At 43.9% G+C, this 11,909-nt stretch overlaps 1 protein-coding gene across 1 annotated transcript; it reads left to right on the forward strand.

Annotated features, from left to right (window-relative positions):
• Positions 1-3,973: 3,973 nt before the first annotated feature.
• Positions 3,974-11,208, forward strand: Mettl21c (methyltransferase 21C, AARS1 lysine). Its single transcript, XM_055605237.1, has 4 exons — positions 3,974-4,055; positions 7,097-7,248; positions 10,208-10,325; positions 10,814-11,208. Exons 1-4 carry the CDS (start codon positions 3,974-3,976, stop codon positions 11,206-11,208), a joined length of 747 nt encoding a protein of 248 aa, XP_055461212.1.
• The last annotated feature ends 701 nt before the right edge of the window (positions 11,209-11,909 follow it).

The following is an 11,909-nucleotide window of genomic DNA, read 5'->3' on the forward strand; positions in this document are numbered from 1 at the left end:
AAAACCCCCATTCTTTTTATGTAATTTCAAAAGTAAAGATTACAATACAAAAATAAAATGCTAGTCAAGTTGATCTTTTCCTGATAGTGGGATTCTGTATATTTTTCATTTTTGTTCCCTTTTCTTCATGTTGAAGCTTTCAGAATGAATAGGATTTCATATGCACTGCAGACATTTTTAAAATTTTCAAGCTAGGCCACTGAACACCTCTAACTTTTTATTTTTATTTTGAAATAGAATGTCCTAAATTGCTCAGGCTGTGCTCCAACTCCTCCTCTTTTCTTCAAACAGATTACAGGTGTGTGACACCATTGAATCCATTTTCCAAAGTTTCCTCTAGCTTTTAAACCAAATTGTGATAATCATGTTGATACTGTTTTCACGGAGATTAAGGAAACTGGTGGAAGTGTTAGGAACAAAGGTCCAGTCACAGAACTGGGCCTGCCGGGAGCAAGAGAACACCTGATAAAGTTGGGAAACTATCACAGCGCCTTGCTCCTTCATGTCACAAGAAGGAAGACCCAGCATGCATGGAGCCCCAGCAGCCCAGATAAGGACCCGCGTTCACAATGTGACATAGCGATGGTGACAGCAGAATAATGAGAACTAAGGTTGGCTAGGAAAGCAAACATTGGTTTTCCTGTGTACTCAGGTTTAATCACTGTTTATACTGGGTCACTTCATTAAGTTCCGTCTGCCCGCAGCTTTACTTTTTATGACCTGGATTCTATTTTAAGAGTTACGGAGCTTCTTCCCTGAGCAGGAAGGAAAGGGGTTTCCTTCCCTCCATAGCTTTCTCCAGGAGGAGTCTTTCCAAAGTTCTGTTCCCTCTACTCCCACCTCAGACATCCTGCATACAGCTGAAGCCTGTAACTTCCATCCCTTCTGGGCAGAAGATCTTTCTTCCTGGAAAACCCCTTCCTTTATTTTGGGTGTTGGCTCCTGTTGTTCTTGGCTGCTAGGCTCAGCATCTTGGGCAGACGTGCCTCTTGAACCATAAAGAGTATTTGCAGGTCTGTGTGAAACCCCAACCACCCAGGCTATACTTTCAATTGAATTTCTTTTAGGTTAGCTACAAAGTACTGGGTTTCATTATGGCATTTTCATACATGTGTCACACTTTATTCCCATTCATCCCCTCCCCCACTGACCTCCCATTTCTTTCTAGAACTGAAACAGAAGTCTCCATTTCACCCTGCCCTCAGCCACAGGGCACCACAGAGCTAAAGAGCTAGTTTCTGTTTAAACACCATAGACCTTGGGGGGGACATTCCATTTCATGCTGCAAGGGCTCCATGTGTGCTGGATGGGGCAAGGGAGAGAGAGCGAGGTCTAGTGATGTGTCTGTGAGTACTCTGGGTAATGCTGCCATAAATAACTTGAACTTCCACTGGCTGGCTTTTGGTCATAAAGAGCTCATCATTTCAAGCGAGGACCTATATAAAAAAACCCTGGGGACTGGAGGGCACACAAACTGCGATCTCTGCTCCATAAGGTAAAGGCATGCTTAAACTGATAGCTTGAAAAGGTTTTGAGGGTTTTGAAGGCAATAACCAGGAGTTGCCATAAGGAAGATCAAATTCTTTAATAATAAATACTAATATATGTCAAACTAATATCAGACTCTAAGTAAATAATAGTTGCTGTTCTAGACTGATTTTTTTTTCAGTACACAGCTGTCTTTGGGGAGAATGAAGTTTTTACATCAAGCATAGTGGTGGGAGGGGTCATTTGCATTCTCAAGAACGGTCACGTGGTCCTTATCTGAAACATGTTCCCCCTCCCTTGCATGTGAAGGAAAGAAGTGTCTTAGATTACACGTGTGGCCCCCGCGGTGGCAGGCAGGCGCTTTGTGACGGGGTTATACTGCATGCCCATCCATAGCCCTGGAAGTGGCTGTATACTGTGTCCACCCCAAAGCCCTGGAAATAGTCATATCGAATGTCTACTCCATTGCCCTGGCTGTGATAACAGCGTGGGGACAGCATGTCTGAGAGGCTTTGCTGGATTACAGCTCTCAGTCCTCCAGACTCATGTGGTAAGTGTCATAATTAACTGCATTTTCAAAGTAGCTTGTGCACAGCAGGGCTACCTAACACAGGCTTCTCGCCTCGCCAGGGGCGAAGTCACTGAAAAGCTAAAAAACCTAACAACTAAGACAAGAAAGTGTCCACAAGGGCGAAGATGCTCCTTTGAGGCATGCGGTGGGCCACTCTCGGCCAGCTGGTTAGTCTGGAATTTTGAGGGGATTACTTGGTGACCTGGTGCTTAAAGCAAGGGCAGTGCCACATCATGCCTACCCACTGCAGTCTTGGACACTCCCTTCACCAGAGATAGCAGCGACATGCGAGCACATCACAGTCACCACAATCCCTCCGACATCCTTTTGCATACAGACTCCAGGGTCACGCCAGCTCTGCAGATGTGCAGTTATCAGTTGGGTGCAAGCAAATTCAGTGTAGTGCTTTTGGCTGGGTTGCCTGCTCACCACCCTCTGTAGCTCAAAGAGCAGGATGGGGCAGCTCTTGAGCATCACGATACACTAAGGATAGTAAATGCAGATTGCAAAAACCAGAAAACCTTGTTAGAAAGATTAATGATGTCACTGCACAGTGTGGCCTTGAAGGAAGGCCATGGTGGAAGTAGGCAGCCTCCTGGGCTACAGTGTGGGGTGCAGCTGGATGTCTACCCAGACTCCTGGTCTGTCACTGATTGTCTTAGTCAGGGTTTTACTGCTGCAACAAAACACCATGACCAAAAAGCAAGTTGGGGAGGAAAGGCTTACACTTCCAGATCATAGTCCCTCACTGGAGGAAGTCAGGACAGGAACCCAAGCAGGGCAGGAGCCTGGAGGCAGGAGCTGATGCACAGGCCATGGAGGGGTGCTGCTTACTGGCTTGCTCCCCATAGCTTGCTCAGCCTGCCTTCTTATAGAACCCAGGACCACCAGCCCAGGGATGGCACCACCCACCATAGGCAGGGCCCTCCCAAAGTGATCACTAATGCCATACAGCTGGATCTCATGGAGGCATTTTCTCAACTGAGTCTCCTTCCTGATAACTAATGTGTGTCAAGCTGACACACAAAAGCAGCCAGTACCACTGATCAATCTTGTCTTTATCTGAGAAGCTCTCCCCTGAGCACCCTCTTACCTGTGGGCTTAACACTGGCTTGGTGCATGCAAGCCAAGTGGTCTACCACTCAGCTACAACTCTAACTCTTTTTATTTTGAGACAGGGCTTCTTGTGTTGGCAAGGATGGCCTTGAACTTGTGATTCTTTTGCCTCAGCCTCCCAGGCAGGGGGGATAGCAATGGGAGTATGGTGATTTTGAAGGCAATGAATGGGTAAACACCTCTGGCGCTGGTTTTGTGTCTGTTTATCCTACTAACCTCTAAGCGGCAGTGTCTGCTTTCACACTCAGCAAACACCAAGCGCCCTGGATCCTCCAGGTCCAACAGGCCCTGTGGCTTTTGTGCCTATCACTGGTCCCTGGACAATTCTCCTTTTGCAAATCAGTCTTCCCGTGTGTGAGTGAGGGGCTTAAGGAGATGCCAAGTACTGAATGTGGGGAGCCACGTCAGTCTCCCAGCTAGAGCACAGTGCTCTCCACAGTGTTCCAGCCCAGCCTCAGAGTCTGATTCGAGCTGGGTTCCAGCAAACACAGTCCACAAGTGCCCCCATGGGCAGCAGTGTTACACAGGCTTTCTTCATGGAAGTTATCTTTCAGGGGTTATGGGAAAATATTCAAAGTCGGGAACTTAATGATGAGCTGCACAGCGCTGGGTCGTGACCAGGAACAGCAGCGTTTGCTCCCAAGTGCACCCACTCTGCAAAGCCAGCTCCTGGGGTGGCTGCCTCCCCTACCCTGAGGGAGCAACCAGACAAGCAGACAATAAGGCGATAAGCAATGCCTTCTGGCGCCTTGCAAGGCCGAGCCTCCAGGGTCTTTTCCCTCTCCACAGGCTCTGGAGATGGACCAGTGTCTCCACACTGCACAGCAGCTCCTACGCACCGGTACTCTACAGGAGGATGGCTTTGCAGGACCTTCAGCAGGTAAGCCCTTAGAGCATTCCCAGCCACAGAGTTCGTGTTTCTTTTAAACTCTATGGTTTTGTTCTTACTAAATAGAGAACAGCAAAAAAATACACAACCAATTACCTTCTAGTTTTCATTGTTATCACGTCCACGTTTTATCATGTACATAGTTCTGAAAGTGCTGTATGTTTGAGACAAGAACTTTAAAAACATTAAAAGGAAATTTAGCTTTGTTTTTACTTCTCTCCCAGATGCATTTCTGGCATCTTTCTCCTTAGAGCCCTGTGGAAGTTTAGAATTGTGTCTGGGCATGGATTCAGAAGCAGATAAATAATACACACAACCAAGGATGTCCTGAGAGCCATTTAAAACAACCGTTTAAAGTGGTAAAAATGTTTCACCTTTGCTAAAGAGGGTGTTGACTTATTTCTTCATAAAATATAACTTTTTAAAACTATGTTTTACTAATTACAATATTTAAGGTATAATGCAGATATTTTCCCTTTATGGACCTTCGGAGGGTCTTACATAAAACTATTCACATGCTCGTGTTTAAACTTTTAATAACTGATTTGTGTATTATTTTATTGTGCCTGTGTGCATGAGTGTGTCCTGGCACACATGTGGAAGGCAGGGGTAACTTGCTGGAGCTGGTTCTCTCCTTTGACTGTGTGAGTTTGCACTACAGGCCCTAAGGCTTGGAAGCAAGTACCTTTAACTGCTGTGCACCCCTAGGCCAGTTTTTGTTTTTAATAAATTTTTTAAAGTTGTGTTTGTGCAAGCAGGTGCATGCCATAGTAGGTGTGTAGAGAAAAGTTTGTGGCAATCATATTTTAAAGTAATGATGATTGCTTGAAGCAAGGCACAGTAGCACACATCAGTACTCCCAGGACAGGAGAGGCTGAGACAGGGCAATCAAGAGTTCAAGACCAACCTGTGTTACAGAAAGACACGTCTCCAAATAAATAAAGAAAAAAATAACAGTAATGCATAATATTGATAGGAATAGAATAACTGTTAAACTTAAAACTTGCTTATTTACCTACGAAGTGATGAACTGCTGAAAATCAGTCCACCTAGGTTGCTGCAGTGGTGGTCCTTGGGAGAAAAGCATGGAGGCCCACAGCGGGTGTGGTAGGTTAGAGGAGAGCGACAGGGCTGACAGGCCTCCCCCAGTGACCTGGCGTGCTGGAAACAGCCTGTAGCCTGTTCTGGCTGTGCACTTCATGGACTTTGAAGCTGGTTGTTACTTGTCGCCAAGTAACATTTGATGTTATGTGAACTAACAATTATATTATAACTACTCAAACCTCAGGCTGGAGAGATGGTTCAGTGGTCAGCAGCAATGGTCACTTTTCCAGAGGACCTAGGTTTGGTTCCCAGCACCCACAGGTGGTTCACAATCATCGTTAGTTCCAGGAGCTCTGATGCCTTATGACCTCTGCAGAGACTGCACCATACACCGCACCCACACAGTACACAGACACACCTGCCTACACGGAGGCAACATAGCCACACGCATGAAATAATAAAATCTAAAACCTGCTCAGATCTCACCTTTACATCTCACAGTGACACAGGTTCCTTCCATCTCCTCTGTTGCTGGGTCACACACCACCCACGGTGGGTATGTTTATGCAGGGTCCTTGTCAAGCCTCGTGAATCAGTGTCTCTTCCTCTCTGTAGGGGTTGTGAGTGAAACATTCCCCAGTACCGGCTCACAGCCCCATTGTAGGAGTCTAGGACCTCATTAGTCATTCATAAAGACTGGACTGGATAACCAGGTCACTACAGAGGCTAATGGGTCTGTGCTGCCTCTTGGTGAGCTCAGGGAATCTTTGCTTTTGTCCCAGCACAGAAGTTTCTCTTTTGAGTGATGTAAGTTGGAACCGCCTGCTTGTTAACAACCATGATACCACCAGAGAAACCAAAGGCTGCCTCTAGGTTAATTTATAACTGACTCAATGCCCCCTACTGTGATCAGGACCTGTTCCTTACACGTGCCAGATGGATACCATCATAAAACACAACAAACCTCCATGAAACAAAAATGAGCATACATAGACACAACCTATTAGCCCAGTTTATTTTAAAAATAAACTATGCCACAGTCAACGTAACCTGAAGTCACTGTAGGGCCTGCTCTGAAGAAAGCTACCACTGGGTAGGGTTCTTTCCCAATTCATCCTTCCCCTTCCACCTTCAGTGGTTGCTCTGAAAGACATCAAATGTTCATTGATTGTTCTCCCCTCTATTTTCTAGAGACCGGATTCTACTTCTGTCAAAATCTAGTCATATCCTAGGACATAAAAACAAAGGCCATACACGGCCCTTCTGCTCTAAGCCAGTGTTCCTGTTGTTGATGCCATTGTAGTGCTTAGCCAACAGTGACTGGTTGCTCATAGCTCGGCGCCCTTATCCTCCCTGCTGACACTTTGCCTCACAGCTCTTTAACACTGGAAAACCTGTGAAGACCCGTGACTGCACGGTACCAGCCCCATCAGGTGCTCTCTTTCTGGCTTTATGACATTTGAGAACGGCTGTCATGGCTCATGGGGCTAAAGCAGTATTTAGAGCAGTTGTAATTTAATATCTGGAGTTCAGTTAACAGCCTCTCCAGGCTTGGAGAGCTGGCCCCACTGTAGGTAGCCTAGGCCTTTTGAGGCCTAGTTGTGGATTTAAGAGAACATGCTATTGCCAACATGTGGGAACACCGCCTCATCCCAAGACCTAAAAATAGTTGTCTGCGTGCTTATCTAGCTCCGCCATGTTCAGAGAGCTCACTCAGGCCACTTTGCAGGTAACCAGGCTACACTGCTTTCTCTTTGTGGGCCCTCGCTGGTTCTGTCCTCTCCTAAGGACACACCAGGAGCATTCTTTGTCATTTTGCCATAATATAAAGTGTCACATGTGAATTCCATGTCCCCATCACCCTATGTAATTCAGTTTTGTGTTCCATCTGCAATCATAGCTATTGATGATGTCATTTCCTTGTTAGAGAAAATTTCAGTTTCACCTATTTTCATCTTATTGAGGCCCATCTCATTTTCCTGTTTCAGAGTCTGACAAAATAGAGTCATCGCTTCATAGCATCCAGAAATTTGTTCCTACAGACTATGCTAGCTACACACAAGAGCATTACCGGTTTGCAGGCAAGAAGATCATCATCCAAGAATCCATCGAGAACTATGGCACAGTGGTGTGGCCAGGGGTGAGAACTGCTACGTTTATTTGTGGTCCAGCTTTCTGGAGATAAAATGTTTTGTACGTCTGTGTTGCCTAGAACAACTGTCCATCTGCTTTCTCACCTCTGTGCTTTTCCAGCTGATGAGGAACTGCCTGGTCCCCCAGGGGTTTGGGCTCTTCTAGGAGCACTGGCTTTGAAGCAAAACCCTCCTCTCCCATTCCTGTACCTTCCTCCTCATCCATCTTTTGCCTGCCTTCTTGTCATGATAGACAATGAGTGCTTCATCACTGAGTTACACACCCACAGCCCTCAGCAATATTTACTGAAATATTTCAAGTGATACAAGTAGAATATATTGGAAATGGGATGTAAGCTGATAAAACTATTACATAATAAATTAAAATTTTATAGTTTAGAATTTGCAAAAGGCACTTTGGGCTCCCATCATTTTCAGCCATTCATTAGTTTCAGATTTCTTTCCCATGGTAAATGATAGGTACTTCAGAGGAAACAAACATTCAGGAGTCATTTCTATACCTCTTATTTCCCATGCTTGTAAAGATGGTACTAAAACAGACAAGTCCCTATTTTCAGGTTGTGTGGTCAGGAGCAGTCATTTGTCCATTTTTCTTTAGTTTCTATATTTAAAATGTGAACTAATGGTAACTAGTTGCTGACATCGTGAATATTTACCTAGCTGTAGTGATGGATCCAACAATTGTTCTTACCACACAGCCGAGAATACCAGAGCTCAGGAAGATCCATAGGCTTGGTAAACCTTAACCCTTGGGTGCTCCGGGGCCCAGAATTAGCAGATTTTCCAATGAAAGGATTGTCCAGATTAGAAAGGATCCAGAGCAAAAATTCACAGACCTTTGGAAGTTATGTTGAGATGTTATTCAAACGCAGATTTTGACTGATGACTGGATAGAGGGGACTGTATTTATTTAAAACTGATAACATGTGAACATAGGAAAGGGTGTCTGAGCCAGGAAGCCATGATAGTGCATCTGTGGAGCACTGAACAGTCGTGAAATGGTCCCCGAAATGGTCTTGGGATTGGTAGTAAGTGGGAGAAAAGGAGCCATGGCTTCAAGTCTGGGGCCTCTTTCAGTAATTCAAACACAGGGGTGATTTCCTTCAAGCAAGGGTCTTTTCCCTAACCAGAAGTTTGAAAATACTAAACCTCTCTGCTTCCTTTTCCTGTTACATTAGGCAAACAGGTAACTATAATGATATTAAGACAGTAAGACATTAGGAAAAGAAAGGTCTCAGCCTGACATGTACCAAATCAGCCTTTCTTGGGATCTCTTTCAGACAACTACACAAAGTGAATGTAAGTGGGAGAATGGTACTTCCTGTGATTTCTGGTACAGCTGTGCAGCAGGGTGTCCTCAAAGGGAGGCTGGTTTCAGCCATCTTTACAAGATTGTTCAGAATATGTTCTCTGGGCCACTCTAAGAGATATTGAATATTGAAGGTCCACACAAAAACTTTCTCTTTGCTAATCCAAACCTCGTTCCTTGCCTTTGTGCTAACATCTCCAACTCTCACCTAGAAGGCCATTGGCATCTTTCCTTAGCTGGCTCTTCCCTCCCTGCATCAGGAAGGCAGCACTGACTTCCAATGCTGAGTCCTATCTGTATACCTTGTTTATGCTACATAAAGCACAGTAATTTGTAAGTGGTTCACATGTCTTAGCTTTGCCACTAGAGTACCTTGGCAGCACAGATAACTTTTACCTTTGTAGGTTAGGTTATCTGTTCCTAAGAACACAGGATGCAATGGGTTAGGGTTACTGTGATATTCACTCTATGACCTACAATGGTAAGAGCAGGAGCTCAGAAATTCCCTGGCCAGTAACTTTCTGTCTAGCCCAAATAGAAAGTGGACTGCAAACTACAGAGCTCAACTACTTTTCATGTCCATGTCCACACTGCAACAACCCTAGCCTGGATTGTTCTACTCTCTTGGTAATACTTACTTTTTAGTCTTTCCCAGGGCGTTTTTAGTCTTTCATTGACGTGCTTGTACACATGCGCACATACACGTTTGTTTTGGCAACAAGGTTGTGGCTGTCGTGGGGCTCAATATAGAGTCCAGGTTGGCCTTGAACTTACAGGGATCTTGCCTCTGCCTCCCAAGTGCTGGGAATAAATGTATGTGCCACTATGCACAGCTGACATAATTTTTTTTTTTTAATGAATCAGTGAGATGTATCCCATTATAGAAAAGTTAAGGGAAGTAGAAACAAAGAAAATGAAAAAAAAAAAAAAAAAAAAAAAAGAAAGAAAGAAAAAGAAAAGGACATTTGACATCATTCACAAAAACTAATTTGCTTACTCAGATTATAGTCCAGACTGGCTTTATCAGGCCTGACCTAGATGCAAAGGATCTGCATCTTTAACAAGCTACTCTGGACACTTTAAGAAGTACTACTCTGACAGTGTTTGTCAGCCAAGAAGGGAAAGGGGAGAGAGACATGAAGTGGGGAGAACACCAAACCGGTCCGTTTTCCAATGTAACAGACCTAATTAGTCTGAATTTTCATAAAAGAGCTAAACAACGTTCAAATTGTTATAGTTTACGCGAAGCACTTAGAGACCCAATATGACAAAGCTGTCAAGAACTGTTATTTTTCAGCACATATTCCTGATTTATTCTAAGAGTGGAACCACTTCTCTAGTTCCTTAGACAGAATTACAACATTCATGGCAGAGATGGGTATGACATTTTTTTCTTTCTTTTTGGGCCAGGAAGGAGACAGAATCACACAGTAGCTCAAGGCTGGCTCACATTCTTTCATTACTGTGCTTACAGGTCTGAGCCACTGTATCTGGCTATTTAGGTTCTTACAGAACACTTACTAAACTAAAAATATTTAGGGTTACACCTTAATATTCAACTACAAGAATACAATGGTCTGCTCATGGTTTCTAATAATATAATTCCAAAGGGAAAATTGTTTGTTAATGTCTTTTAGGCTACAGCATTGTGCCAATATCTGGAAGACCATACAGAGGAATTAAAGCTCCAAGATGCTAAAATACTTGAAATTGGTGCTGGACCGGGCCTTGTTTCCATTGTGTCAAGTCTTTTAGGTTTGTTTTTTCTTGTTCTCATTTAAAACAAACAAACAAACAAAAACAACAGTCTCTTCTGTGACAAACTTGATTTCTTACTACTGACAGGGTGTGGCTTGGCCACAATTTCATTGAATCGCCCCCAAATGTCTGACAGGCATCATTAGTTATTCAGAGATAACAGTCTTGGAGGTTAGTCAGCTATGTTAATTTGCCTTGTTTTCATGCAAGGAAGTTGAGTTCAAAGGAATGAAACTGAATCCCTTTGACATCCATGAATGGGAGTGGAGGTTTAATTTAGGGTGCTGCTGAAATCAAGTGTGGTACCAAATCTTAGCCCAGGTTAAGACTACAGGAGGAAACTGTCTAGTTTGAATTACATCAGTTTGCTTAGCATACAATGGCAGGGGGTCAGACATGTAGATGTTCCTGTCTATCTCTTATCGAAGGAAATTGTGGCTGTCCGCAAGTCTCCAGGCAGCATCACCATTTTTTTTTTCTCTTAGGAGCTCAAGTCACAGCAACAGACCTGCCTGATGTTCTAGGAAATCTTCAATACAATCTTTTAAAAAACACAGTGGAATGCGCAGCTCATCTACCTGAAGTGAAAGAACTGGTGTGGGGGGAAGACCTCGACCAGAAATTCCCTAAGTCAACCTTTTACTATGACTACATCTTGGCCTCCGATGTCGTCTACCACCACTACTTCCTGGATAAGCTGCTTGCTACCATGGTGTACCTTTCCCAGCAGGGCACTGTGGTGCTTTGGGCAAACAAATTCAGATTTACCACTGATTATGAATTTTTAGATACATTCAAGCAAGTTTTTGATACCACTCTCTTGGCTGAATATTCAGAGTCATCAGTCAAACTTTTTAAAGGGACACTAAAATGGGACTGAAATATAAGGAGCCTTTCAAAGTATCAGTGCCTTGTGAGCTATTAGAAGGTACACTATACCATACTGGTATAGCTAGAGTAAGTGCAACTCAAAATACAATTAAGATGCTAAGATGACACGGTCACTCTAAGTATCTACAGAGTAACACAGAAACATGAAAGCAGCCTTGCTGACTCCCCAAGACTATCAGTTAAGTACTTAGCACATTCTACAAAGTTAATGAACAAATGGGTGGGTTCCTCCTTGTTTTTGCTATAGTGTCTAGATTTGTCATATGACAATATGCTTTTGTCATAATTATTGATACTGAGCTTGACAAGGTCTCCCTGTGCAACCCAGGGCAGCTTTAAAATAGATATGCATCTCTTGATCACAAGTATATGCCACAGTGATTGGTTTATATTTATATGAAAACATGGAAACTGCTGGAATGAGAAAACAGATATCTCTGAAGAGGTGCTGGTGAGAGGGCCTGGCAATTAAGAGCACTTGCTATGAAATCCTGGGGCCTGGAGTTCAGATCTCCATTTAACAAGCTGGTGTTCAGCAAACAACGCTTTACAGCTCTGAGGAATCTGATGGTCTCTTCTGGACTCTGAGCACCAAGGTGCACACACTCACACATACATGCACACTCAGCCACTTATCTTAAAAACTTCTCCGGAATTTAAAAATTACCTTAATTACGTATGGCAATTTTC

The sequence above is a fragment of the Psammomys obesus genome, unplaced genomic scaffold (genome assembly GCF_907164565.1).
Source record: "Psammomys obesus unplaced genomic scaffold, mPsaObe1.curated_primary_1811, whole genome shotgun sequence".
NCBI lineage: Eukaryota > Metazoa > Chordata > Mammalia > Rodentia > Muridae > Psammomys > Psammomys obesus.